Source organism: Trichechus manatus, unplaced genomic scaffold, assembly GCF_000243295.1.
Source record: "Trichechus manatus latirostris isolate Lorelei unplaced genomic scaffold, TriManLat1.0 scaffold00087, whole genome shotgun sequence".
In the NCBI taxonomy this organism is placed as follows: domain Eukaryota; kingdom Metazoa; phylum Chordata; class Mammalia; order Sirenia; family Trichechidae; genus Trichechus; species Trichechus manatus.
In genome coordinates, this window is record NW_004444023.1 from 9,990,139 (window position 1) to 10,016,099 (window position 25,961).

Here is a 25,961-nt window from a genome sequence, read left to right on the forward strand (position 1 = left end):
CATACTACCGTATGGGGCAGTTCTACTCTGTCACATGTGGTTGCTGTGAGTCGGAATCAACTGAATGGTACACAATGACAGCAACACCCTGGAGTAACCATTTGTCTTCCCTAGGAGAAACAGAGCCAGGAAACAATGGCAGAAGATCAAGCCAACAAAATTCTATCAAACAACAATACAAATCTTCAATGTTCTCAGATCAATATACCAGTAACCAGTTGCCATCGAGTCAGCTCCAACTCCTGGTGACCTCATGTGTGTCAGAGTAAAACTGTGCTCCTTAGAATTTTCAGCGGCTGATTTTTCAAAAGTAGATCACCAGGACTTTCTTCCAAGGTTCCTCTGGATGAACTTGAAATTCCAACCTTTTGGTTAGCAGCCAAGCACATGAACCATTTACACCACCCAGGGATACCAGAATCAATACTAAAAAACAAAAAACAAAAAATGTTTTCATTGAATTGATTCCGCTCATAGCGACCATATAAGAAAGAATAGAACTGCCCCCACAGGGTTTCCAAAGAATGCCTGGTGGATTTCAACAGCTGTAGCTCTTAACCATATGCCACTAGCATTTCTAAAATCAATATAGACTAAAACATTTCTCCAAAGAGGCTAGAATGCAGGCCATTAGGGACCCAAACCCTGGATGAGAGAGACAGAGGGATGGAGACAAGATAAGTAGGCAGAGAGAGAGAGATTCAATTAATTCAAACTTTTTTCTGAGGTGTGTGAAAGAGAGTGCGAGTGGTGTGTGTGTGTTGCATGCATGCACATGTGTGTGCCTGTGTGTGTGCATGTGTGTGCATTTGTGTTTGTGTGCAGACATACATACACCCACATGTGCACACATGCACTCGTGCACACAAGCTGAGGGAACACACGAGAAAAGCCTTGACCTTCTCCTGCAAGTCAATGTAATCTACTTCTACTTAGTAATAGTTACTCCTAGTCTAACACCAACTTAAATTGTTCTTTGCAATTCTAGTTTAGTGGTTTTGAGACTGCAGGTCAAAACCCATGAGTTGATTGTTACAGATTGAATTATGTCCCTCCAAAAGATATGCTGAAGTCCTAACTCCTGTATCTGTGACTTGGTTGGAAATAGGAATTTTCATTTGTTATCAGTTAAACTAAAGGAGGTCATATCAGAGTAGGGGGGTCCTAATCCCTTCTGAGTGGTGTCTTATAAAAAAGAGAACATACGCAGAAAGAGAGACATGCACACAGAGGGAAGACGCCATATGAACAAACATCTACAAGCAGCAAAGTAACATCAAGGATGGTTGGCAGTCACTAGAAGCTAGGACAGAGGCATAGAACGAATCGTCTCAGAAGGAATCGACACAGCCAATACCCTGATTTGGACTTCTACCTCTGGAACCATGAGACAATAAATTTTGGTTCTTTAAAGCCATCACTTTGTGGTTTTGTAATGGCAGCCCTAGAAAACGGAGACAGCGGGTCATGAGACAATTTAGGAGATTGTGGTCAGCTTTTCATTTATGAAATAAAATAAACCTGTTGTTGTTGTTAGGTGCCGTTGAGTCAGTTCCAACTCATAACGACCCTATGCACAACAGAACGAAACACTGCCCAGTCCTGCACCATCCTCACAATCATTGCTATGCTTGAGCCCATCATTGAAACCACTGTGTCAAACCATCTCGTTGAGGGGCTTCTCTCTTTCGCTGACCCTCCACTTTACCAAGCATAATGTCCTTCTCCAGGGACTGGTCCCTCCTAATAACATGTCCAAAGTATGAGAGATGGTCTCACCATGCTCGCTTCTCAGGAGCCTTCTGGTTGTACTTCTTCCAAGACAGGCTAGTTCGTTCTTCTGGCAGTCCACAGTATATTCAATATTCTTCACCAACACCATAATTCAAAGGCATCAATTCTTCTCTGGTCTTCTTTATTCATTGTCCAGCTTTCACATGCATATGAGGCAACTGAAAAATATCTGAGTGTATTGCACATAGCGGAAGTCAGTTTTGTTTCATGAAACTTCAGTTGTGTGTGTGTGTGTATGTGTGTATATGCATGTACCAGATCATGATGTAAAATGTATTTCTCATTGTGGGTCATGGTCCTACAAGTTGGAAACCTGCCACTCTCAAATATTATCCATATGGGGAGGGCTGAAGCAGATCAGACGGTGGAGAGATTAAACCCAGGCCTGAGAGGGTTTAACTTGATCCCCTGGGGAGTGGGGAGACACTGTATGCTCTTGAGTTGCAGAGTCATGATAAGCGACTGCCCCCTACCTTCATGCACATGCTCCCAACTGTGCACATCATTGTGTTAGGAATTCTCCCCCTTGACAAGTCCTGATTGTTCACTGACCCGTGGATGTGAAGTAGGAGATTGTCCAACCAGGGGCTTAAATTTAGGGCAGGCTACCTCACTGGGCAAATTTGCTGCAAAAGACTTCTTTAAAAGAGCAAAAATGTCACTTTGATGACTAAGGTGCACCTGACCCAAGCCATGGTCTTATCATTCACCTCATACGCATGAGAAAGCTCAACAATGAAAAAGGAAGACAAGAAGAATTGATGTGTTCAAACTGTGGTGTTGGCAAAAAAATGCTGAATATACCGTGGACTGCCAAAACGATGAACAAATCAGTCTTAGAAGAAATACATCCAGAAATGTTCCTTAGAAGCAAGGATGGTGAGACTCAACTCACTTATTTTGGACGCGTCATCAGGAAAAATCAACCTCTAGAAAAAGACACCATGGTTGGTAGAAGGTCCGTGAAATGGAGGAAAACCCTCAGTGGGATGGATCGACACAATAGCCCCAACAGACTCAAACATATCAGTGATCATGAAGATGGCGCAGGACTAGACAATGTTTTGTTCTGCTATACATAAGGTCGCCATGAGTCAGAGCTGACTCGACAGCAACTAACAACAACAATGGAGGCTCTACAGCTAGACTGCCTTTGTTGGAGGATCAACTCAGCCACTTCCTAGTTGTGTGATCTTGGCCAAGTAACTCTACCTTTTTCAGGGCCACAGGTTCCTTATCTGTAACCTGGGGATAATCATAGTACTGACCTCATGGATTGTTGTGAAGATTAAATGAGGTTATCCATATAAAGCTCTTAGAAGAATAATAGACTCATTGTAAGCACTTGTTAAGTATAAGCCGCTGTCATCATCATCACTGTCATCATAAGCACCATCATCATCCTCACCATACTCACTACCATTATAATCATCACCACCGCCACAAATATCATCACCACCATCATCATCCTCACCATCGTTACTATTGTCATCATCACCGTCATCATCATCCTCATTATCACCATCATCATCACTATTATCACCACCACTGTTATCATCACCATCACCATCCTCACCATCATTGTCATTGTCATCCTCACCATCATCATTATCCTCACCATTACCATTATCATCCTCTTCACTATTATCACCACCACCACCACCATCCTTATCATCACCATTATCACCTCATTTTTTCATCACCATTATCATCATCATTAACATAATCACTGTCATCATATTATCATCGTCATCATCACTGTCATTATCATTGCCATAATCATCATCATCGCTATCATTACTACTATCATAATCATCACCACTACCATCAGTATCATCACCATAATCACTACCATTATAATCATCACCACCACCATCAATATTATCACCATCATCCTCACCATCATTGTCATTGTCATCATCATCATCATCATCTTCACTATTATCACCACTAGCACCATCATCATTATCCTCACCATCATCACAGTCACCATTATCATGTAATCATTATCATCATATCATCTTCATCACCACTGTCATCATCATTACCATCATCATCATCACCATAATCACTACCATTATAATCATTATCACCACCATCATCTTTATCCTCCCCATCACCACCACCACCACCACTATTATCATTATTTTTCTTCTCTGTGAATGGGATGGGCAACTACTTCCCAGCCTTTTCTCAGCAATTTGGGGCAAAATATGGGGTGGGATAGGTATAGCCTTAATCTCCCTATCTTCCCCCTACTTATCTCAATCCCCTCAGGGGAGGCCAGGTATGAAGACTCCAAGTGATAAAGTCTAGTCCTGCCTCACAGCAAGGTGAGACTCCTGGTGTAGGATTCCTGGGAATCTTAGTTTTAGCTCTAACACTGATTGCCGGGGTGGTGGCATCATTGTGGCTAGGTTCCCTCTCAGGGTCTCTCCTTCTCCATCAATCAATATGGTATCAGTGGGTTCCTGTGAGACTCAACATAGGTAGTAGCTGGAAAAATGATTTAAAAACTGTAAGGTGAATGGAAAGGGGCAAGGGGTCTTTATATACATTGAAGTAATCCTTAACCAGTTTGGAGGGATTCTTAAACACATGGTAGGTATCCTTATAAAGATAAGAGGGATCCCTATGCAGATGAGTAGGGTCTTTATACACATAGTGGAGATCCTTATGCAGAAGTGAGGGGTCTTTACGTAGTTTTTTTTTTTTTTTTAATAGACTATTTTTAGAGAAGTTTTAGGTTCAAAGAAAATTGTGCAGAAGGTACAGGGAGTTCCCATATAGCTCCTCTCTCCACTGCACACTGTTTCCATAATTAACATCTTGCATCCCTGTGGTATATTTGATACGTATTATTAACTAAAGTCTATGGATTACATCAGGGTTCACTCTTTGTGTTGTACAGTCCTATGGGCTTTGAAAAATGCATAATGTCATGTGTCCACCATTACAGTATTATACAGAATAGATTGACTGCCTAAAAATGTCCTGTGCTGCAAATATTCACTCCTCCCCCTTCTTACATTGGTATGAGAGGTTTTTACATATTCTGGATTCCTGGCGGCACAGTGGTTAAGAGCTCAGCTGCTAACCAAAAGGATGGCAGTTCGATTCCACCAGCTACGCCTTGAAAACCCTATGGGGCAGTTCTACTGTGTCCTATAGGGTCGCTGTGAGCCAGAATTGACTCAAAGGCAACGGCTTTGGAGTGATCTGTATAGACAGGAAGGTTTGTGTATAGAAGTTGTGTCTTATACAGGTTTGTAAAAGGGAGGGGGACTTTTACCCAAATGGAGCTGTGCTTTCCAGGTTAGAGCACCCGCAGACAAGAGGGACTTTCTGGAGGGAGGAAGGGTGTGTGGTGAAAACATACACACCAAAACATTCTCCAGCACAGATATATCCACATCTACAAATCATTGACATTGATGACATTCTTCAAGTTGTGCCACCATTCTCGCTATCCTTTTCCAAAATATTCCACCACCATTTACATAAACTCAATGCCCCCTAAGTAAAAATTCTCCCTTTCCTTTCCCTCCCGCCCCTGATAACCACTAATAATTTTTTGGTTTCTATATATTTACTTAAAGAGCCCTGGCGGCACAACGGTTAAGCCTTAGGCTGCTAACAGAAAGGATGGCGATTGGAACCCATCCAGCAGCTCCACGGGAGAAAGACCTGGTGATCTGCTCCTGTAAAGACTAAAAACAAAAAAACAAACCTCTTACTGTCAAGTTGATTCTGACTCATGGAGACCCTATAGGACAGAGTAGAACTGCTCCACAGGGTTTCCGAGGCTGTAATCTTTAAAGAAACAGATTACCACATGACTGGTGGGTTCGAACCTCCAACCTTTCGGTTAGCAGCAAAGCAGCCTAGGAAGCCCTACGGGGCAGTTCTACTCTGTTCTATACGGTCGCTATGAGTCTGAATCCACTCTGTGGCAACGGTTTTTACATAATATGAATGAAGGGTCTTCATAAAGGTAAAGGGTGATAAAGATTTAGGGTGATAGCATAGTATGAGGGGCCTTCTATAGATAAGGAAGGCCGATATTTTCAAGTTGCTTGACAGGAGTGCGGAGTGGATTCCCACCGGAGCCGCTCTGTACCTGCGCGGGCCGCAGGTGGGAGCGGAGGACCAAGAGGACGCCCCTGCAGGGTGAGGAAGGAGGGCTGGGGGGCCCGTTCTAGGCGCTCGCAGTCCCTCCTGCAGCCGCTAGAGGCAGCACCGTCTGCACTTGGCCCCGCGCCTCCCCCCGCCTCCCCCCAGATCTCCGCCCCCTACCCCTCCCCTCCCCCCGCCCTGCCTCCCGTGAGCCCCACCAGTCCCTGCTCTGCCCGCGCCCCGCTCGACTCCGGAGGCGCCTGCAGCCCCGGCGTCGGCCCCGCTGCCCCCTCCCCGGGGGCCATGGGGGAGCCCCCGGGATACCGGCCCTCAGCTTGGGTGCATCTCCTCCACCAGCTGCCCCGCGCCGACTTCCAGCTCCGTCCGGTGCCCAGCGGCTTCGCGCCCCAAGAGCAGGAATACCAGCAGGTGGGGCAGGGAGCGGGGACCTGGGGATCAGGGCTCGGGGGACCAGAGCTGCTGGGTCCCGCGGGAGGAGAAGACTGGGTAGCAGATTCCTGTGTTCCCCGAGGATGGGGGCCGGGACTGGACTTTGGGGTATCTGAGGGAGGGGGAGCCTGGGGAGTGCCTGGAGACTCCTCTGGGACGGGGGCCCCTAGCTCCTTAAATAAGGAGGTTACGGGGGGCCGGGACCCCTGACTCCCTGAACAGGGAGGGATCTGGGAGCCTTGGATTCCTGGGTCTCTGAGAGAGAGAGGAGCTGCCAGAGATGCTAGCCTCCAGGGTCTTTGCGGGGGGGGGAGCTGTGTCCTAAAAGATGACCCCTCCCCCCATACCATCAGGGCAGGTAAATATGTCCCAGTTAAGGTGGGTCCCAGGAGAGAGAGGACCTGGTAATGAAGGAGAAGAAAAAGGCTAGGGGCTGCCCCGGTTCTGGGGTGGGGTTGAGAACCTGAAATGAGAAGTGGGAGGGATGGGGGGGCTGGGAAAATGGGGTGGAGGGGTTGGAAGAGAAAGCATCCAGTGATCCCAGGACAGAAGGGGCAGTTTATCTGGGAGCCAGAGTGGAGGGGGGTGCAAAGATGAGGTTGGGTTTGGGGATTCGGGGATGACAGAAATGAGTCCTGGTGGAAGGGGCTGGTGTGGAAACATTACAGAAGCCGGGGTGCCCAGGGAAGGGGGCCCAGCCTGGGTCAGCTCCAATGAGGGCGAAACGACTGTCCCCTGACCCGGTTTAATTCAAGGCTTTGACTTTGAGATTAATGAGGAGAATGGCTTGGTTGAGCTGGGAATTTGGGTGGGGGAATTAGCAGCCCTGGAATGAGTGTTGGGCCCTGCCTATAGTGTCTGAACGCCTTGGATCTTTCCTAGGGAGTCGCGCCAGAAAGGCGGCTGGGGGTGCAAGAGCTTAGAAGGGGTGGAGGGTGGGGGTCCTGGAAAAGCAGAGAAGCAGGAAGGGGAGTGTGTGCTGTGTTCTGAGTTATTTGGGTCATGGCTGGCACAGCTGTGAGCAGCTCCTCCCCGCCTCCTCCACGGCGCCCCCTCTCCCCACCCATGCCACCTCCTCCACCACACAGGGACCGGGACCGGGACCAGGACCGCCATGCCCTCACCCACAGTCCCACGCTAAGGTTCCCTCACAGTTACACAACCACAACTTCTAGTGGCGCTTTAGACTTACAGCTGTGGCCGCGAGACTCACACGCACTCACACCCATTGACACCTTCCTACACTGACAACCACACAACCAGTCGCAAGGTTCGAGACACACTCACGGTCCCATGACGGAGTCACGGCCAGGGCACTCACTGAATACACAGGGGCTCACACGACCCCTACTATGGTCAGGGTTGCAGCCAGGGGACATGCACAGTCACACGCTCAGGGTGGGCATTCCTCCACACGGAGACACCCTCTTTCACACACTCTCACATGCATACTCACATGCTGTCACGCCCATGCACACGCACACTCTCTTGTGCTTGCACACTCACTCTCTTGTGCTTGCACACTCACGTGCTGTCACACTCATGCACACTCACACACGCTTGTATGATGGCACACTCCCTGTCACGCTCACACTCTTATACACACTCACATGCACGCTCACACACTCACTGGCATGTGTGCTCTCACATGCTCACACACACTCATACACACTCACATGCTCACACACTCATTCATATACACTCACATACACACACTGACATGCCAACACGAACCTGCACGAACACACACTCACACCTCCAGAGGCCACTCATGGAGTCGAATCACTGCCCAGAACCACAGAAATGTCCATAGATTCACTCTCTCACACGGGCAGGCACCGGTGAGCCCACAAAGGCACACAATCACACACGCACACTCTTAAACACCCTCACGTGCACTCACATTCACTCACACTCATTCACACTCACACGCTCACAGACTCTCACATTCACATACACACTCATATACACTCTCATACACATTCATGCACTCTCGCAGACTCACACTCACCCACATACTCACTCCCACAGTCACACACCCCACTGTAAAGGGAAAACAGCGCCAGCAAGCCCAGAGGTCTGTGTCTGGTCCGACGTTGCCCCCACCTGGTTGTGGGGCTGAAGGCAAGGCCCTACCCAGCTCTGGGCCTCCAATGCAGCGTCTCTAAAACACACAGCTTACACAGCAGCCACTGTAAAGTCCCCGCCACGCGAAGAGCCCTGTCACTCTGCAAGGCGAACCCAGGCACGTCTTCTGTGTCTGCCCTCCCAGCTCTTGATGCTCTGACTCCCTCCCTCTCCTATCTCTGACTCTCTACTTTTCTATATCTTTGTCTGAGATCTGTCTCTGTTTCTCCCTCTGACTCTGTTCCCTCTATCTCTGACTCCATCTCTGTTGGTCTCTGTCTTGTTCTCTCAGCTCTGCACCTGTCTCTTTCCTTTGCTGTGTCTTTCTATCTTTGTGTCTTCTCCATCTCTCATCTCTCCTCCTCCTCCTCCTTCTCTCTCTCTGTTTCTGTTCTCTCCTCCTCCTCCTCTCTCTCTTCTTTCTTCCTCCTCCTTCCTCGCCTCCTCCTCTTTCTCCTCCCTCCTCCTCCTCCTCCAACTCCTCCATCTCTCACTTCTCTCCTCCTCCTCTTTCTCTCTTTACTCACATATACATTTCCTCACACACCCTCACTCATGCACTTACACACCCTACTGCAAAGAGTCTCTCCTCCTCCTCCTCTTCCTCCTCCTTCTTTCTCTCTCTCTCTCATCCCCCTCTCCCGCTTTCTACAGTCTTCATTCCTCCAGTCCCCATCTCTGAGTCCTACACACACACACAGTCACAGAAGCAGAAGCCACCACACATCTCCTGTGAGTCCCCTGGCTGTCAGGCTTACGGCTGTGCTGGGTGTGCAGAGCTCAGCAGGAGGGGGAGAGGGAGCAGTGAGTGGGGAGGACAAACAGGGAGGAGGGAGAGTAAGCCTGCCTGGAGCAGACACCGCTGCCCACCGCCTGATCCCACACAGTTCCAAGGAACCTCCACAGGTCCTCAGAAATGCTCCACTCCACCTGCCTGGTTGCAATGAGGAGGAAACCGAGGCTCAGAGAGAGAGGCCAGAGGTCACACAGCCATTGGAGGGAGAGCAGAACTAGAACCCAAGACTTGAGCCTCCTGGTTGGAACCTCCCTGCAGTGACCCAGCCCCTCCTCCCAGAGCCCCAGCTGTCAGCTTGGGCAGGGCTGGAGACCTCATCTTTTCCCCCACCAACCTGAACATCAGAAGGTTGGGATTGGCATATAGTTCCTGATCTGGCCAAGGATTCCTCTCATCTCACATCAGAGATCTTTGACCAGAAACCCCAGCCATGCAGGGAGGGAGCTCCAAGTCTGGAACATACAGGTGTCCATGGAGGCCTGATTTCACCCCCTTTCCCAGGCCCTGCTCCTGGTGGTGGCCTTGGCAGGCCTGGGCCTGGGCCTGAGCCTCATTTTCATCGCTGTCTACCTCATCCGCTTCTGCTGCTGCCGGCCCCCAGAGCCGCCTGGGGCCAAGAGCCCCCAGCCCGGGGGAGGCTGTGTTACCTGGAGCTGTGTGGCCGCCCTTCTCGTCAGCTGGTAATGGGGCCCCAGGGTGGGTGGGGAATGGGGACAAGGCTCTCCAAGCTCTCTGCCAGCCTTGCTGGTGGTGTCCTGGGGCATGGGAGCAGACAGGAAGGAAGGGACTCCCCTGGAGACAGAATCCCACTTCAGCCTTGCAGCTGGGAGTATTTGAGGTATGGAGAAACTGAGATTCAGAGAGGTGAAGTGACTATCCCAACAACAGCCAGCCTGGAAGGAAGGAGTAGGGGTTAAGAGCCGAGACTGGGTGGTCAGACTACCTAGGTTTAGTGGCTATACCATTGAATAGCTATTTGACCTGAGTTGGGGGAGAGAAGATGATGTAATTTATCTGGGCCTCAGTTTGCACATCTATAAAATGATCATTATAGTAAAACCCACCCCATAATTACGGTAAGATTAAATGAGATAATTCAAAATGCCTGGCTCACAGTTGTGCTGAGCAACTGTTAACTTATGATGTCACTCATTCAACAAGTCTTTCATGAGCACCTACTATTTGCTGGGAGACACTGAACAAGCCAGACAAGGTCCCTGCCTTCATGGAGCTAAAGAGCCCTGATGGCACAGTGGTTAAGTGATCAGCTGCTAACCAAAAGGTTAGCAGTTCAAACCTACCAGCTGCTCCATGAGAGAAAGATGTAGCAGTCTGCTTGAGTAAAGTTTACAGCCTTGGAAACCCTATCGGGCAGTTCTACTCTGTCCTATAGGGTTGCTATGAGTCAGAATCAACTCCACGGCAATGAGTTTTCAGGGAGCTGAACTTCTAGTCCAGGAGACAGGCAATAACGGAATATTTACAGTCCAAGAGCACCTACTGTGTGCCCAGACCTGAGCTAGTCTTATTCCTTCTTACAATTGCCTTGATGGATTCAGGGTTGTCACACTGGTTTTTGAAATAGGATGCTTCAGAGAAAGAAGGGAACTTTTCAACGCCTCCTGGCTAAAGTGGAAGAGTGGAGATTGGGACCCAAGTTAATCTGACTCCCAAACCCATCTGAACCCAAGGACCTTCTTCTCTGACATGCCCAGGGCAGAGAGAAAGAGGGGACTTGAGGACACAGCATTAAGCAAGTGCCAATGCTGAGCACAGGTCACCCTCCAGCAGCATCCCCAGGTCATAAGCTGTCCTAGTCTACAGATTAAGGTCCCAAACGCCACACCTAGCAAGTGGAAGAACCAGAGGTGGTTGCTCCTACAGCCCATGGAATAACCTGGAAGTCAGATTCCCTCCAAGCTAGGCTGTGCCACTCTCCCGCACTGCTGAGAGAAACAGTTTGTGAGTTTGGGGGTGGGGTGGGGGCTGGGTGCCCTATATCCAAGACGCTTCTTCTTTAGGAGCTCATGAATGGGGGTGGACGGGGGCAGTGGACAAAGGCCCAGTGGGGGAGAGACACAGCCCCAGCCCCCGCCGCCCGCGAACAAGAGGAGCTTTGTGGGACTCTGAACAATGAGGCGAGAGCGCTGGGGCTTGGCGTCAGATCCAGGGCCGGGGGTGGGGGCCCCCAGGCGTAGCCCTGGGCTGGGAACTGTGAGGGCGACCATCTCCCTCCGCCCAGTCCGGCTCTCACCCCCTCCGCCCCGGGACGCACAGGGCGGGAGGGGCATGGGGCCCCGTATTCAGACCCCACAATGGATCCCTGTGTGTTGGCTGGGGTGCGGCGGGGGCGCCGGCTTCTTGCCCATTCTCCTTCCCACATTCCCTTGCCTCCCTCCCAGCTGGTCAGAAGCTTGGGTCCCAGGGGTGGGAGGAAGGCTGGGAGCAACAGGCTCCTTGTCCCCCAGAAGATGGTAAATGGGGGTCTCCACCCCTAGAAACCCCCAGGTGGCAGGGGCGGGGACTCCTGACACCTGAGGGGCCAGGTACTGAGGAGTGTGGATTCTCTGACAAGGATGGGTGTGGGGCTGACATAACTGGTGAGGAGGACCTCTTATCCTGAGGCTGGGCGTGATTTGGGTTCCACTGTGGTGAGGTGCGAGTTAAATTTGGGGGCTCCCTCCCCTCCGCCACTCCACCCACCATTAGCATCACAATGACGTCCCTCCAGCTGGGGGAGTGAGGCCTTCCCGTTACCTTGACAACCGGTGGGACCTGGGCCTGGAGACTTTCCTTTCCCACGATGGACTGGACCAATGGGGTGGGGGTAGGGGGCAGGATGGGTGTATGAGGAGAGGGGCGATGGCCTCCAGGGTCCCGGGACCCGTTGAGATTTCCCCTCCCTCCTCCTCCTCTCAGCGCCGGCATTGGCATCGGTTTCTATGGCAACAGCGAGACCAGTGATGGGGTGTCTCAGCTCAGCTCTGCACTGCTGCATGCTAATCACACGCTCAGCGCCGTTGACCACCTGGTGAGGGGCCAAGGGCTGGCCAGACCCCAGACCCACACCCAGACTGGTTCCCCACACCAAGACCCAAGACCCTATGCAGACCCAGTGACAGAGAGACTCCTCCCAGAGAAACAGGATTCAGACCAGAGCAAAGACCCTAGATGTGAAACTTAGGACCCCAAACCCAGAACTTCAGGTTCAGACTTGCATTTGAAACTCTGTGTTCAACCTCTGACCCTAACCACAAATTAAGGACCTCTGACGTGGGAACCACAGAACCTTAACCTAGCTCTGAAACTCAAGACTCAAACCCAGTCACCAAATTCATCCCCAATTCCAGCCCTGGATGTCAACCTGAGACTTATACCCCAAACTAGACAAAAACCAAACTCTGAAGATCCCAGACCCTGACCTAAGATGAGATCTAGAGCCACAGATCTAATCCTTGCCCTAAACACAAGCTCAGGGACCTCAACGCTGAGACTCAGGACCCAGACATTAGGCCTCAGCTCCAACCCCAGACCCAGGACTCCAGACCCCGATGGTGAGACCCAGCCCAATCTCAAACCCTAGATTTCATATCCAGTTTCAGACCCTGAACCATGGACACCAAACTTGAGACCTCAGACTCAGAAAGGCAGATACAGACTTCAACTACAGACCCCAGACTTAATCTCAGTTTTGGGGCTGGAATTTTTGAGGCTCAGGTCACTGACAACCCAGAGCCCTGATAAAAGCCACATAACTCCATGAACTTGCCCTCAGACCCCCCCCCTCCCAGATCCCCTCCCTTCCTCAGTTCTCAGATACCCCATACCTCAGATCTCAGACACCCACTACAGCTTACTCTTACATCACCCTCACAACCTCATCCCCAAACCCCAGGGTTCCCATAGAATGGCCTTCCCAGACCTCAGACCCACCCTTCCTCCAGGTGTTTGAGACAGTGGAGAGGTTGGGTGAGGCGGTGAGGACAGAGCTGACCACCCTGGAGGAAGTGCTCACTCATCGCACAGAGCTGGTGGCTGCGGCCCGGGGGGCCCGGCGGCAGGCGGAAGCTGTGGCCCAGCAGCTCCAGGGGCTGGCCTTCTGGCATGCAGTGCCCCTGAGCCCCCTGCAAGTGGCTGAAGACTTATCCTTTGTGGAGGAGTACAGGTGAGTGAGGGAGCCCTGGTGGTGCAACGGTTAAGCTCTAGTCTGCTAACCAAAAGGTTGGCGGTTTGAACCCACCAATGGCTCCTCCTCCCATAAAGATGACAGCCTAGGAAAGCCTAGGGGGTGGTTCTACTCTGTCATATGGGGTTGCTATGAGTTCAAATCAACTTGACTGAAGCGAGTTTATTGTCACAGGTGTGGTTCAGGTTGTTAACATCGTGCAGGCGCACCTTATAGAGTTGTGAGATTTATGAGGATAGGAATCATTGCCTTGCATTGCTTATTCCTTTCTTGGTTGCATTAAGAGTACCTATTCAGGTTGTAAGGAACTCTGGTGGCGCAATGGTTAAACCCTAGGTTGCTAACCGAAAGGTTGGTAGTTGGAACCCACCCAGCGGCTCCATGAGAGAAAAGACCTGGCGATCTGCTCCTGTAAAGATTACAGCCTAAGGAATCCTATGGGGCAGTTCTACTCTGTAACACTGGGTCACTATGAGTCGAAATCGGCTCAACAGCACACAACAGGGGAGTGATCACTCTTCCCACCCTGTACAGCAGTAGTTCTCAACTGGATGGCAACTGGTTAGGTTTAGGTTAAGTATTCATTAATACAGTAAAACCTGCGCGAGCCGGAACCTGTATACGGCAGAAACCTGTCAGAGAAGGAAAACTCAAATATTTTCCACTGAAGAGAGAGCGATAGAAGAGTGGTGACTGCACCCTCTCAAAGGCGGAAACCTTGCAAGACCTGGAAAAACAAGGCAGTCCCACCAAGTTCCGGCTCTCACAGGTTTCACTGTAGTTGATTATTCATTTTTAAATAATATTTAGTTTTTCCTTATTAATATTTAAGCTCATATTTAAGTGAGCCCATAGGCTTGACACTTCTAACAGCTTGACATGTATTCACTCATTAGCCTCACATCAATCACTGGAAGTAGGTACTATCGTTCTCACTGTGTTACAGGTGAGAAAACAGAGGCATAGGAAGTAAAATTACTGGCCCAAAGTTACACAGCGAGTAACTGGAGGGACTGGGATTGGAATCCAGGCAGTCTCTGCCTCCAGATACCATGCTCTCTAGTTGTGCTTTAGGATCCTCATTGCATGCCTGGGAATGAATAGCATAGCTCCATTTTGCAGAGTAGGGGTGGGGGGCTGGGGCTCAAAGAGGCCAGATCACTTGTTCACACTCACAAAGCTGGTGTGTGGTCCAGTAAGGATAGATCTCAGGGCTCCTACCCCAAACCTGAGGTCTAAACTGATACAGCATCCTGCCTCCCAATGCGCTTGTTCTACCTATGAGTGAGCGGGGTGTCACACAGCCAGGGAGAGCTAGAGAGTGAAGTTGGGGGCGCTGCTTACTGCCTCAAAGGCGGGGCAAAACTGGGACATGAACTTGGGTTCTAAGTCTGGGCAGAGCTAGGATGTGAGCTTGAGGATTTTGCCTGCCCTTTCTGAGGCTTGGTGGAGCATAAACTTGGGTTCTGAGGATATGTGGAGCTGGGTCATGAACTTGGAGCACTGTCCACCCCCTCTGAGGCGGGCGGAGATGGGTCGTGAACTTGGGCTCTCAGGCTGGGAGGGGCTGGGGCATAAATTTGGGGGCATTACCCACTCACTCTGAGTCTCAGCAGAGCTGGGGTCTTGGGCTCGGGCTCTGACCTGAGTAGAGGTTGGGCACGAACTTGGTTCTGAGCTGTTTGTAGCTGGGGCTCGAACTCGGGTCCTGAGCTAGGTGGATCTGGGTCACGAACTTGGAGGCACTACTGGCCCACTCTGAGTCCTGGTCTGGGAACCTCAGGTCTTTTAACTGGTTCTTCCTGGTGCAGTCATGGTCAAGGAAGTAACAGCAGAACAGACTCAAATTTTTTAAATTTGGGTGACACTGAACAATAACCGGAATGGAAAAATTAAGGGATGAAGCCCTGCTGGAAACTTAACCTCCCTCTTAGAAAACAAGGGCAGAGTATGCATTGCATAGCAACCAAATCTCTTGCCTGTGGAATTTTGAGCAGAGCTGGAAATAGTGGTGCCCCGCTCAAAGATGGCAGCCAACTGTGCTGCTTTGAATATGTGTCCACTTTCCACAGTCCTGCCAGTAATCCAATCTCCCGAATCAGGCTCCTGAAAGGGCTCCCTATGCCTCTTCCAAGTCTCCTGTTCTAGGGCTTCAACTCCTAATTTTTCCCATTCCAGTTCTCATTCTGGTTCACCCAAATTTTAAAAATTCGGTCTGTTCCGGTTTTGCTTCGTGGGCTATGACTGACCTGGTTTGAACTGGTCCGAAGCCCTGGGGATCCTGGTGGCCAGAAGTCTAGGCTTGCTGCTTCAGCCCTATACTTGTCCCCTCCCCAGGTGGCTGGCCTACGTCCTCCTTCTGCTCCTGGAGCTCCTGGTCTGCCTCTTCACCCTGCTGGGCCTGGCGAAGCAGAGCAAGTGGCTGGTGATCGTGTAAGTCTGGGCAGCCCTCACCTCATGGCCCGTTTACCATCCCTGTCAGCACATCTCACAGTGTAATACTGGTCTCAGATGGACCCCTGCTAGTCTTCTGCTCAGTGGTGTGCCTACCATCTTCCCTGGCAGGCAGGATCTCATGCAATCTCACAGCTCTCTTATGAGAGGAACCACGATCCCTCCCAGTCCACACTGAATTCATTCATTTGTTCCACAAATAGGAGTCCCTGGGTGGCTCAAATGGTTAACGAACTTGGCTGCTAACTGAAAGGCTGGAGGTTGAAGTTCACCCTTGGAAGAAAGGCCTGGTGATCTACTTCTGAAAAATGAGCCATTGAGAACCCTGTGGAGTACAGTTCTACTCTGACACACATGGGGTCGCCATGAGTCGGGAGTCAACTCCACGGCAGCTGATGGTGGTGGTGGTTCCACAAATATCCGTGGGGTTCCCAGTCTGGACCAGGCACTGTGTGTGCTAGGGGCCAGGCTCAGAGAAAGAAATCAGACCAAGAGCATCCTTTGAGGAGCCGGGAGCAGACCTGGAAACAGGCAACAGGGTGAAGACTCTATTATAGTAAAAATAAATAAATAAATAACATTAATAAAATAAAAATGATGTTTGCAATGATGAGGAGGAAGACCATCACTGGCATCTATCGAGTGCTGTACATATTAACTCCTTTAGTGGCCACAGACACCCACAAAGGAGGTTGTTGTTAGTTGCTGTTCAATCAGCTCTGACCCTATGTACCACAGAATGAAACGTTGCCCAGTCCTGCACCATCCCCATGATCATTGGTATGCTCGAGTCCATTGCTGCAGCCACTGTGTATTTTGAGTGCCTTCCAACCTTCAGGATCATCTTCTAGCACTAGATTGGACAATATTCTATTGTGATCCATAGGCTTTCCATTGGCTAATTATTGGAAGTAGATAACCAAGACTTTCTTCCTAGTCTGACTTAGTGTGGAAGCCCCACTGAAATCTGTCCACCATGGGTGAGCCTGCCGGTATTTTAGATACGGGTAGCATAGCTTCCAGCATCATAGCACCACACGTAAGCCACTATAGTACAACAATCTAGGTGGCTTATGAGAACATAAATTTATTCTGTCACAGTTCTGGAGGCTAGAAGTCTAAATTCAGGATGCCAGCAAAGCCATGCTCTCTCTGAAGGCTCTAGGAGAAGATCCTTTCTTGTTTCTCCTGGCTTCTGGTAGACCCAGGCATTCCTTGGCCATCTTCATGATCGTTGGTATGTTTGAATCCATTGGTGGTACTGGAGACTGGTAAAGCATGACCACAGTGAGATTTAAACCCAGGCCCTCAGTTTGGGACCCCCTGAGTCCCCTTCTTCCTCTCTGACCACGCTAAGGACCAAAACCAAACCAGTCGCCATTTGAGTTGATGCTGACTCATGGCAACCCCATGTGTGTCAGAATAGAACTGTCCTCCATAGGGTTTTCAGTGGCTGGTTTTTTGGGCAGTAGATTGCCAGGCCTTTCTTCTGAGGTGCCTCTGAGTGGACTCAAACCCCCAAACTTTCAGTTATCAGCCCAGCGCATTTAACCATTTGCACCACCCAGGGACTCCTGGAGAAAATCCAGGAGGTGAACGTCAGCCCTGGAGCTGTCCATTCCTCGGAGGAGACTGGGGTGACTTGGGGGCTGACCAAGCTTCAGATGTCATCTTGATTCCGGAAGCTGGGAGAGTGCATGAGAAACACTGGATTCCTGCAGAATTTAAAAATGGGGAAAATGAGGCCCAGAGAGGAGCAGTCACCCTCCCAGAGTCCCAGAGCGAGGCAAGGGCAGAGCTGGGCTGTGATCCAGGCTGCCCACCTGCCAGACTGGGGCCCTGCTGGAGGCTTCCTGCTCACCTCCACCCCACTGGCCTCTCTGAGCAGGGGCCAGGTGTTCAGTTTGATGTCAGCAACCATCCTCCCCTCTAATTTCTCTGGCCCTAATTCTGATCCTCCAGGCTCCAGAGGTTGGGGGTGCTGTGATGGGATTTGGGGTGGGGGAAGGGAAGAGGTAGAGAGATTAAGAACCCAGAGCCCACCCCATCCTCCTGTCCCAACTGTAGGATGACAGTGATGAGTCTCGTGGTTCTTGTCCTGAGCTGGGGCTCCATGGGCCTAGAGGCGGCTGCTGCAGTGGTGAGTGCAGGGGGATCAGGCTCCTGGTCTCTGGGACTCGGGGCTGGAAGGCCCAGACTCCTGAGTCTGAGGAAGGAGGGCCTGGACTCCTGGGTCTGAGGGAGGAGGGAGCTGGGGGCCGGGACTCCTGGGTCCTGAGTGAGGAGAGAGCTGGGGGCCAGGACTCCTGAGTCTGAGGGAGGAGGGGCTGGGTGCCCAGACTTCTGGGCCCCCAGGGACTAGAGGGGGCAGCTGGGAACAGAGTTCTCTGGGCCTCTGACTGTGGGAGTCTGGAATCGAGTCAGTTTCAGGTCTGAAACCCTCCTTTCCCCCTGCCTCTCTCAGGGCCTCAGTGACTTCTGCTCCAATCCAGACACCTACATCCTGAACCTGACCCAAGAGGAGACAGGGCTTGACTCAGGTGATCTGCTGATCCACCTGGTTTCCTCAGGTGTCCCCTGTGCCCAGCCTTGTCTGGGGTGGGGTAGGGGTACCTCATATAAACCATGCCTCTCCCCGCCCCACCCCCAGATGCCACCTCTTCCCGACAGGAGGGGTCACGGGAGGCAGTGGAGTTGGGCCTTCATGGGTGGGAGGATTTGGCCACCTGGAGGAAATGTGGGGAGCACGTTTTAGTCGGGGGAAAGATGGCAGAAGGGGAAGTTGGACCTCTGCTTTCGAGGGAGAGTGTGGAGACCAATGTGTGCCTGGGATGAGGCTGGGGCGGGAGGGATTTGGAGCTGGGGGCGTTGGCGGGTCTTGGAATGCCAGGCCATAGGGATCACAGAAGAGTTCTTGAGGTGAGGAGTGGCTGGAGCACGGGATGGAGAGACAGAACCCTGCCCCCTGCTGTCCTCCTCCAGTGGGGTCTCGGGGGTCCTGACTCCTCATGACTCCTCGCTTCTCCCCCTCCTGTTTCAGACATCTTGAACTATTATTTCCTCTGCAACCAGGCAGTCTCCAACCCCTTTCAACAGGTTAGGGCTGGGGGCGAGGGGAGTGGGTTTTGAGGGGACCAGGAATTCGGACTCTGGAAAGGGAGGAGGTACGGGCTGGGGGCTTGGACTTCTGGGTCCCGGGGGAGGAGTAAGGTGTCAGGAGCGCAGAGCCCTGTGTCCTGAGAGAGGAGAGGCTGCTGGGGCTTGGACTACTGGATTCTCTCTCCTTCTGTCTTCCCCCAGAGGCTGACTCTGTCGCAGCGAGCTCTGGCCAACATTCACTCCCATCTGCAGGGCCTAGAGAGAGAAGCAGTCCCTCAGTTTCCCTCTGCACAGGTAGGCCCTTAGGGAGGGCGGAGGTATGGGCGGGGCCTGTGGGTGGGCGGAGCCTGTAGAATGAGGTGGGTCTGAGTCCGCCCGGGTGTGGGCAGGCACTGTGGCATGGGGTGGGTGTAGCGGGCGGAATCAGGGGCTGGCCGATATGGGCTGAACCTTTGGGTGTGGGTTGGGCTTGCGGAATGTAGTCTGTCAGCCAGGTATGGGCAGGGCCTTCTAGATGTAGGCGGAACGGAGCAGGTCCTATGGGTGTGGGCAGGGTCTTAGGGTGTGGTTACGGCTGGCAGAATGGGTTGGGTTGGCCAGGTGTGGGCAGGGCCTTCTGGGTATGGAAGTGGCCGGTGGAATGGGGGGGGATCGAGTCTGGCGCTCCACACACCGACCTCAAGGGAAGACGGAGTTGTGGGCGGGACTTTGGGAGTGTGGGCGGGACCTATGGAATGCGGCGGCCCTTCCAGGTATGGGCGGGGCGGGACGAAGGGGCGGGACCGGCAGATGTAGGCGGGGCCCTGCATCTTGCGCGGAGGTCTACAGAGTGGGGCGCGCTCGGGCGATAGGCTGTTTTGAGCTGTAGGTGGAATAACAGTCTCCCCTCCCACCGCAGAAGCCTCTGTTGTCCTTGGAGGAGACACTCAATGTGACAGAGGGAAACTTCCACCAGTTGGTGGCACTGCTGCACTGCCGCGGCCTGCACAAGGTGAACTCCGCCCCCCTCCCCAATTCCCCCTTCCACCAAGCCTCTGCCTGGACCAACAAAACGGCCTAACAGACTTGAACTCCAATCCCAGCCCTGCGCCTGCCAGGCTGTGTGACTCTGGACAAGCGGCTTGCCTTTTCTGGGCTTCAGTTTCTTTCTGGCACTACAAAAAGCGGAATGAGGGAATTGATGCCTGCATTGCAAGGCTGTAGTGAGGATGAAAGAACATTTATGCATGCGCCTATGCAGTCAAAACAGAACTCCCTATTTCCCTGACATGCCCCTCCCTCAGCCTTCAAACCATAAAAACAAACTGTTGCCTTCTAGTCAGTTTCAACTCTACGTAGCCCCGTGTGTCAGAGTAGAACTGTGCTCCGTAGGGTTTTCAATGGCTGATTTTTCAGAAGTAGATCACCAGGCCTTTCATCTGAGGTACCTCGGGGTGGACTCGAACCTCCAACCTTTTAGTTAGCAGCCCAGCGCATTAACCTTTTGTTTGTACCACCCAGGGGCTCCTCCCTCAGCCTTCATTGGCTCAGTGACAGGCACCACCTCGCCCACACCCACCCAATTGCTCAAGTCAGAAACCTAGAAATATCCTTTTTTAAAAAAATTGTGGTGAAAATATACACACCAAAACATTTGCCGACACAACTCAGCGACACTGATTACATTTTTCATGTTGTGCCACCATTATTGTTATAGAAATATCATTTTTGTTTGCTTTTTACTCTCTGCTCTTACCTCCCACAACCATTCCACCAGCAAGTTCTGTTGGCTCATGCTCTAAAACCTACCTGGAATGTGGCTACACCTCACCACCGTCACCGATGCTGCCCTGGACAGCGCCATCCTCAGCTCTCACCTAGATGTCTGCAAAAGCCTCTTCCCTGTGCCCCTGCCTGCACACCCCCACCTGTCCTCCATGCTACAGCCACCTATCCTTTTAAGACACAATCCACTCAACTCTTCCTCCACTTAAAACCCTCCAGTGATTCCCACTGTGCACAGATTAAAGTCCTGACTTCTTGCCCTGACCTACAAGGGCCCTAGCTACATCTCCAGCCTCAGCTGCTTCCACCCTCTTCCTCAGACCAGTTACCCAGTTGCTGTTGAGTTGATTCAAACTCTTGACTACCCCATGTGTGTCAGAGTAGAACTGTGCTCCATAGGGTTTTTAATGGCCGATTTTTCAGAAATAGATCCTCAGGACTTTCTTCCGAGGTGCCTCTCGGTGGACTCAAACCTTCAACCTTTCAGCTACCAGCAGAGAGCATTAATCGTTTGCACCACCCAGGGACTCCCTCTTGGTCAAACCCATTGCCAATGAGTCAATTCCAACTCATAGTGACCTATAGGACAGAGTAGAACTGCCCCGAAAATTCCTAACCACCAGTTGCCATCAAGTTGATTCGGAATCATGGCAACCCAGGGGTGTTAGAGTAGGACTGTGCTCCATAGGGTTTTCAATGGCTGATTTTTCAGAAGCAGATCGCCAGGCCTTTCTTCCAAGGAACTTCTAAGTGAGTTCCAACCGCCAACTTTTCTGTTAGTAGTCATGAGCTTAACCATTTGTGCCACCCAGGGACTCCCTCAATAAATGGTAGTTCTGCTAATTTCCAGGGATGATGGTAATAACAGTTAACATGTATTGACTGTCTGGGGCAATCGTGGTTCAGTGGTAGAATTCTCGCCTTCCCTGCAGGAGATCTGGGTTTTATTCCCGGCCAATGCACCTTATGCGCAGCCACCACCTATCTGTCAGTGGAGGCTTGCACATGCTATTGCACATGCTATGATGTTGAACTGGTTTCAGTGGAGCTTCTAGACTAAGATGGACTAGGAAGAAAGTCCTGGAGATCTACTTCCAAAAATCAGCCAGTAAAATTCTTTGGATCACATCCGATCCCAGGGACGGTGCAGGACCTTTGTATAGTTCACCTGACCCAAGCCATGGTATTTTCAATTGCCTCATATGCATTCGAATGCTGGACAATGAATAAGGAAGCCTGAAGAAGAATTGATGCCTTTCAATTATGGTGTTGCCAGAAGAAGCAATAAATCTGTCTTGGAAGAAGTACAGCCAGAATGCTCCTTAAAAGTGAGGATGGCAAGACTTCTACGTCTCACATACTTTGAACATGTTATTAGGAGGCACCAGTCCCTGGAGAACGACATCATGCTTGGTAAAGTAGAGGGTCAACAAAAAAAGAGGAAGACCCTCAACCAGATGGATTGACACAGTGGCTGCAACATAGCAATGATTGTGAGAATGGCACAGGACTGGGCAGTGTTTCGTTCTGTTGTGTATATAGGGTCGCTATGGATCGGAATCAACTTAACAGAACCTAACAACAACTACTTTACCAAGCATGACTGCTGGAGGTAGCTGTTGGTGCCATGTCTATAGGACAGAGTAGAACTGCTCCATAGGGTTGTCAAGGCTGCAGTCTTTAGGGAGGAGCCCTGGTAGTGCAGTGGTTAAGAGCTCAGCTGCTAACCAAAAGGTCGGCAGTTTGTATCCACCACCACTCCTTGGAAATCCTACTGGGGCAGTTCTACTCTGTCCTATAGGGTTGCTATGAGTCAGAATCAACTTGTCGGCAATGGGTTTTTGTTTTTGTTTTTTTTTTTTTTGTAACCTTTAGGGAAGCCGACTGCCACATCTTTTTCCCACGGATTGGCTGGTTGGTTCAAACTGCTGACCTTTCAGTCAGCAGCCGAGTGCTTAACCACTGTGCCATCTGTGCTCCTTCTGTAAGGATTACAGCCAAGAAAACTCCATGGAACAGTTCTAATCCAACACATGAGGTCACCATGATGGCCAACTAACAACAGCGTTCACACCATTGGACAGAGAAGGACACTTAGGCTCAGAGAGGTTGGGTGAATTGTCCAGTATCACACAGCAGGCATCTGACTCATGTGCACACAATGTGTGTTGAGGGTGTGGGGTATTGCCTGCTGATACCCTCCCCCACTTGCCCCCCCAGGACTATGGCGCTGCCCTTCGAGGCTTGTGCGAGGACGCCCTGGAGGGCCTGCTCTTCCTGCTGCTCTTCTCCTTGCTGTCTGCAGGGGCCCTGGCCACCGCCCTCTGCAGCCTGCCCCGAGCCTGGGCGCTCTTCCCGCCCAGGTCAGGATGAGGGGAGAGGCCAAGGTCCTGAGTGGGGAAGGAGGGAGGGGGCAGGATCTGTGGGATACTGTTGGGAGGGTACAGTCACCTGATGGCTCCCCTGTCCTGTTTCTCTGCCACTACCCCCCTTTCACCCCAGTGACGACTATGATGACACAGATGATGATGACCCTTTCAACCCTCAGGTAATGGACTCCTTGGTCTGAGGGGGAGGGGGCTGGGGGCCTGGACTCCTCGATCTGAAGGAGGGGCTGGGGGTCAGGACTCCCGGGTCTGAGGGGGGAGGGGGCTGGGGGCCCGGACTCCAGGGTCTGAGGCGGAAGGGGGCTGGGGGCCAGGACTCCTGGGTCTGAGGGAGGAGGGAGGGACTGGGGCCCCCACCACACCGCCAGGTCTCCCTGCATCCCCTCAGCCCACACCTTCCGCGCGCAGGAATCCAAGCGCTTCGTGCAGTGGCAGTCGTCTATCTGAGCCTCTTCTCCCCGCCAGACTGGAGCCAGCCCCCCCTCTCCGGTGAGCTTCCCGAGTGACACCCCAGCTTCCAAAGCCTGGCCTCTGCCCTCCTCTCCCAAACTTGAGAACTCAGAGTCCAGACGACGGGGAAAGGGGCCCGGAGAAGCCTCCCTAGGCATCCCCACCCGCAAACCACTCTTCAATGAAGTTTTATTTTCTTAACCTCTCTTCACAGCAGGGGCCGCAGCCCCCCATTTCATGGGGAGTAATCTGCGGTCTGAGGGCAGGAGGCATGCTGTGTGCAGATTACCCCCTGGCCTGGGTTCAACCTCTGTCTGTGGCTCTCTCCGCAGTTCCTTCCCGGGAGGCCGGAGAAGACCCCACTAACCCTGCCTGACTGGGGTCTGACCACTAACACCCCTGGCCACGGACACCCCAACAGGACACCTCCCCCGCCCCCCGCCAGTCCCCACCCCGCCCTCCATTTCTCTTTAGCCCTGGAAGTAAGCTGAAGGGGGCAGGCCAGGAACCAGGGCTGGCCAGGGAGGGGGATGGACAGACAGCCCTGCACCCCCATCCCTGGCAGGCAGCCCCCTCCTTGAAGGGACTGAGCTGGGGGAGAGGGTGTAAACCCTCCCCCCACGTCCCAGTGGGCTTAGGCCTCCTGTCTGAACTCATGGCACTAACTGAGAATGGGCTGATTTGAAATAAAAGGAAAGACTTTATTTTACAAGCAGCTGGGTCCTTACTTCTCCCCTTGGCTAGGGCTGGCGGGGGTTGGGGGGGGTGGCTGTCCTCTGCGGCCTCTCTCAGCCGGCCTCCTGGCCTCCAGGTGTTTCTGCTCCTGTCCGGCCCCAGCAGCGGTTCCAAAGGGCTTGTTCTTTTTTTAGAAAAAAAATAATAACTGCTTTTGCCTGATGCTAAAAATAATATACCTGGCCTGACACGGGAAAAGACAGACATCCTTGGAACAGAATAGACAGTCAGAAAATAGATCTAAATGTGTGTATATATGTATATATGTGTCTTAGTCATCTGGTGCTGCTCTAACAGAAATACCACAAGTGGATGGTTTTAACAAAGAGAAATTTATTCTCTTCACAGTCCAGTAGGCTGCAAGTCCAAATTCAGGGCATCAGCTCCAGGAAAACTCTCTCTCTGTCAGCTCTGGAGGAAGGTCCTTGTCATCAGTCTTTCCTTGGTCTGGGAGCATCTCAGTGCAGGAACCTCAGGTCCAAAGGACACACTCTGCCCCTGGAGCTGCTTTTTTGGTGGTATGAAGTCCCCCACTCTCTGCTTGCTTCCCTTTCCTTTTATCTCTTGAGAGATAAAAGGTGGTGCAGCCCACACCCCAGGGAAACTCCCTTTACATTGGATCAGGGATGTGACCTGGGTAATGGTGGTGTTACAATCCCACCCTAATCCTCTTTAACGTAAAATTACAATCACAAAATAGAGGACAACCACACAACACTGGGAATCAAGGCCTAGCCAAATTGATACACATTTTTTTGGGGGGGCACAATTCAATCCCTGACAATATGTGTGTGTATCTCTCTCTATATATAGACATATGTATGTCAGACGACAGATTTCAAGTCAGTGTGAAAAGGACCATTTGCCGTTTGATTTAGAAGCCGTGCTGGCATCACTGGCCCTCCATCTGGAAGAAAACATTCTATAAATCAAACCAAAAACCAAATTTCTCACCGTTGAGTTGATTCTGACTCATGGCAACCTCATATGTCGCAGAGTAGAACTGCTCCTTTCTTGGCTGTGATCTTTATGGAAGCAGATTGCCAGGCCTTTCTTCCATGGTGCTGCTGGGTGGGTTCAAATTGCCAACTTTTTGCTTAGTTGTTGTTAGGTGTTGTCAAATCAGTTCCTACTTATAGCAACCCCATGTATAACAGAACCAAACGTTGCCTGGTTCTGCGCCATCCTCACAATCATTGCTATGTTTGAGCCCATTGTTGTAGCCACTGTGTCAATCCATCTCTTTGAGGGTTATAAAAATGGCATGGCAGGGGCATCTGCCCTCCTCTAACTTCACAAGGGAGAGAAAGAATCACCATCAGCATCAGCCCAAAGCTGATTCCTATGAGGTGGAGGTCAGACATACCTCCTCTCTCCAACCTTTTTGCCAATTCTGAAACCACACATCCCTGCCATGGCACTGTCTGCTCGTCCGCTGGGTTTGATAATTCATTGCAGTGGCCACATAGAACTCACAGACCACACTCACACTTATGGAGTTTATTGGGGAAATAACAGGTTACAGTTCAGGATGAGGAACAATTCAGGATACAGTTCTTTGATCAGGACAGCCTCTTCTCAGCTGTGCCCACAGGCAGGCCTC

The 25,961-nt window shown here is 51.4% G+C and overlaps 1 protein-coding gene across 2 annotated transcripts; it reads left to right on the plus strand.

Annotated features, from left to right (window-relative positions):
• The first annotated feature begins 6,098 nt into the window (after nt 1-6,098).
• Nucleotides 6,099-24,054, plus strand: TTYH1 (tweety family member 1). 2 transcript variants are annotated; one of them, XM_004381746.3, is made up of 13 exons: nt 6,099-6,339; nt 9,785-9,963; nt 12,203-12,314; nt 13,228-13,448; nt 15,807-15,902; nt 17,991-18,063; nt 18,388-18,463; nt 18,964-19,019; nt 19,224-19,316; nt 19,921-20,013; nt 23,007-23,149; nt 23,582-23,662; nt 23,956-24,054. In XM_004381746.3, exons 1-13 carry the CDS (start codon nt 6,214-6,216, stop codon nt 23,987-23,989), a joined length of 1,383 nt encoding a protein of 460 aa, XP_004381803.1. In that variant the 5' UTR covers nt 6,099-6,213; the 3' UTR covers nt 23,990-24,054. The 2 variants fall into 2 exon arrangements, with proteins under 2 accessions (XP_004381803.1, XP_004381804.1); XM_004381747.1 differs by lacking the exon at nt 23,956-24,054 and adding an exon at nt 23,289-23,334.
• Nucleotides 24,055-25,961: the final 1,907 nt, after the last annotated feature.

Excerpts from the sequence above, each read along its gene's own strand:
- TTYH1 (XM_004381746.3), top strand. The coding sequence starts at position 6,214 with ATGGGGGAGCCCCCGGGATACCGGCCCTCAGCTTGGGTGCATCTCCTC. Across the intron at positions 18,064-18,387 it reads TAGAGGCGGCTGCTGCAGTG|GGCCTCAGTGACTTCTGCTC; the intron begins GTGAGTGCAGGG and ends TGCCTCTCTCAG. Across the intron at positions 19,317-19,920 it reads CTCAGTTTCCCTCTGCACAG|AAGCCTCTGTTGTCCTTGGA; the intron begins GTAGGCCCTTAG and ends CTCCCACCGCAG.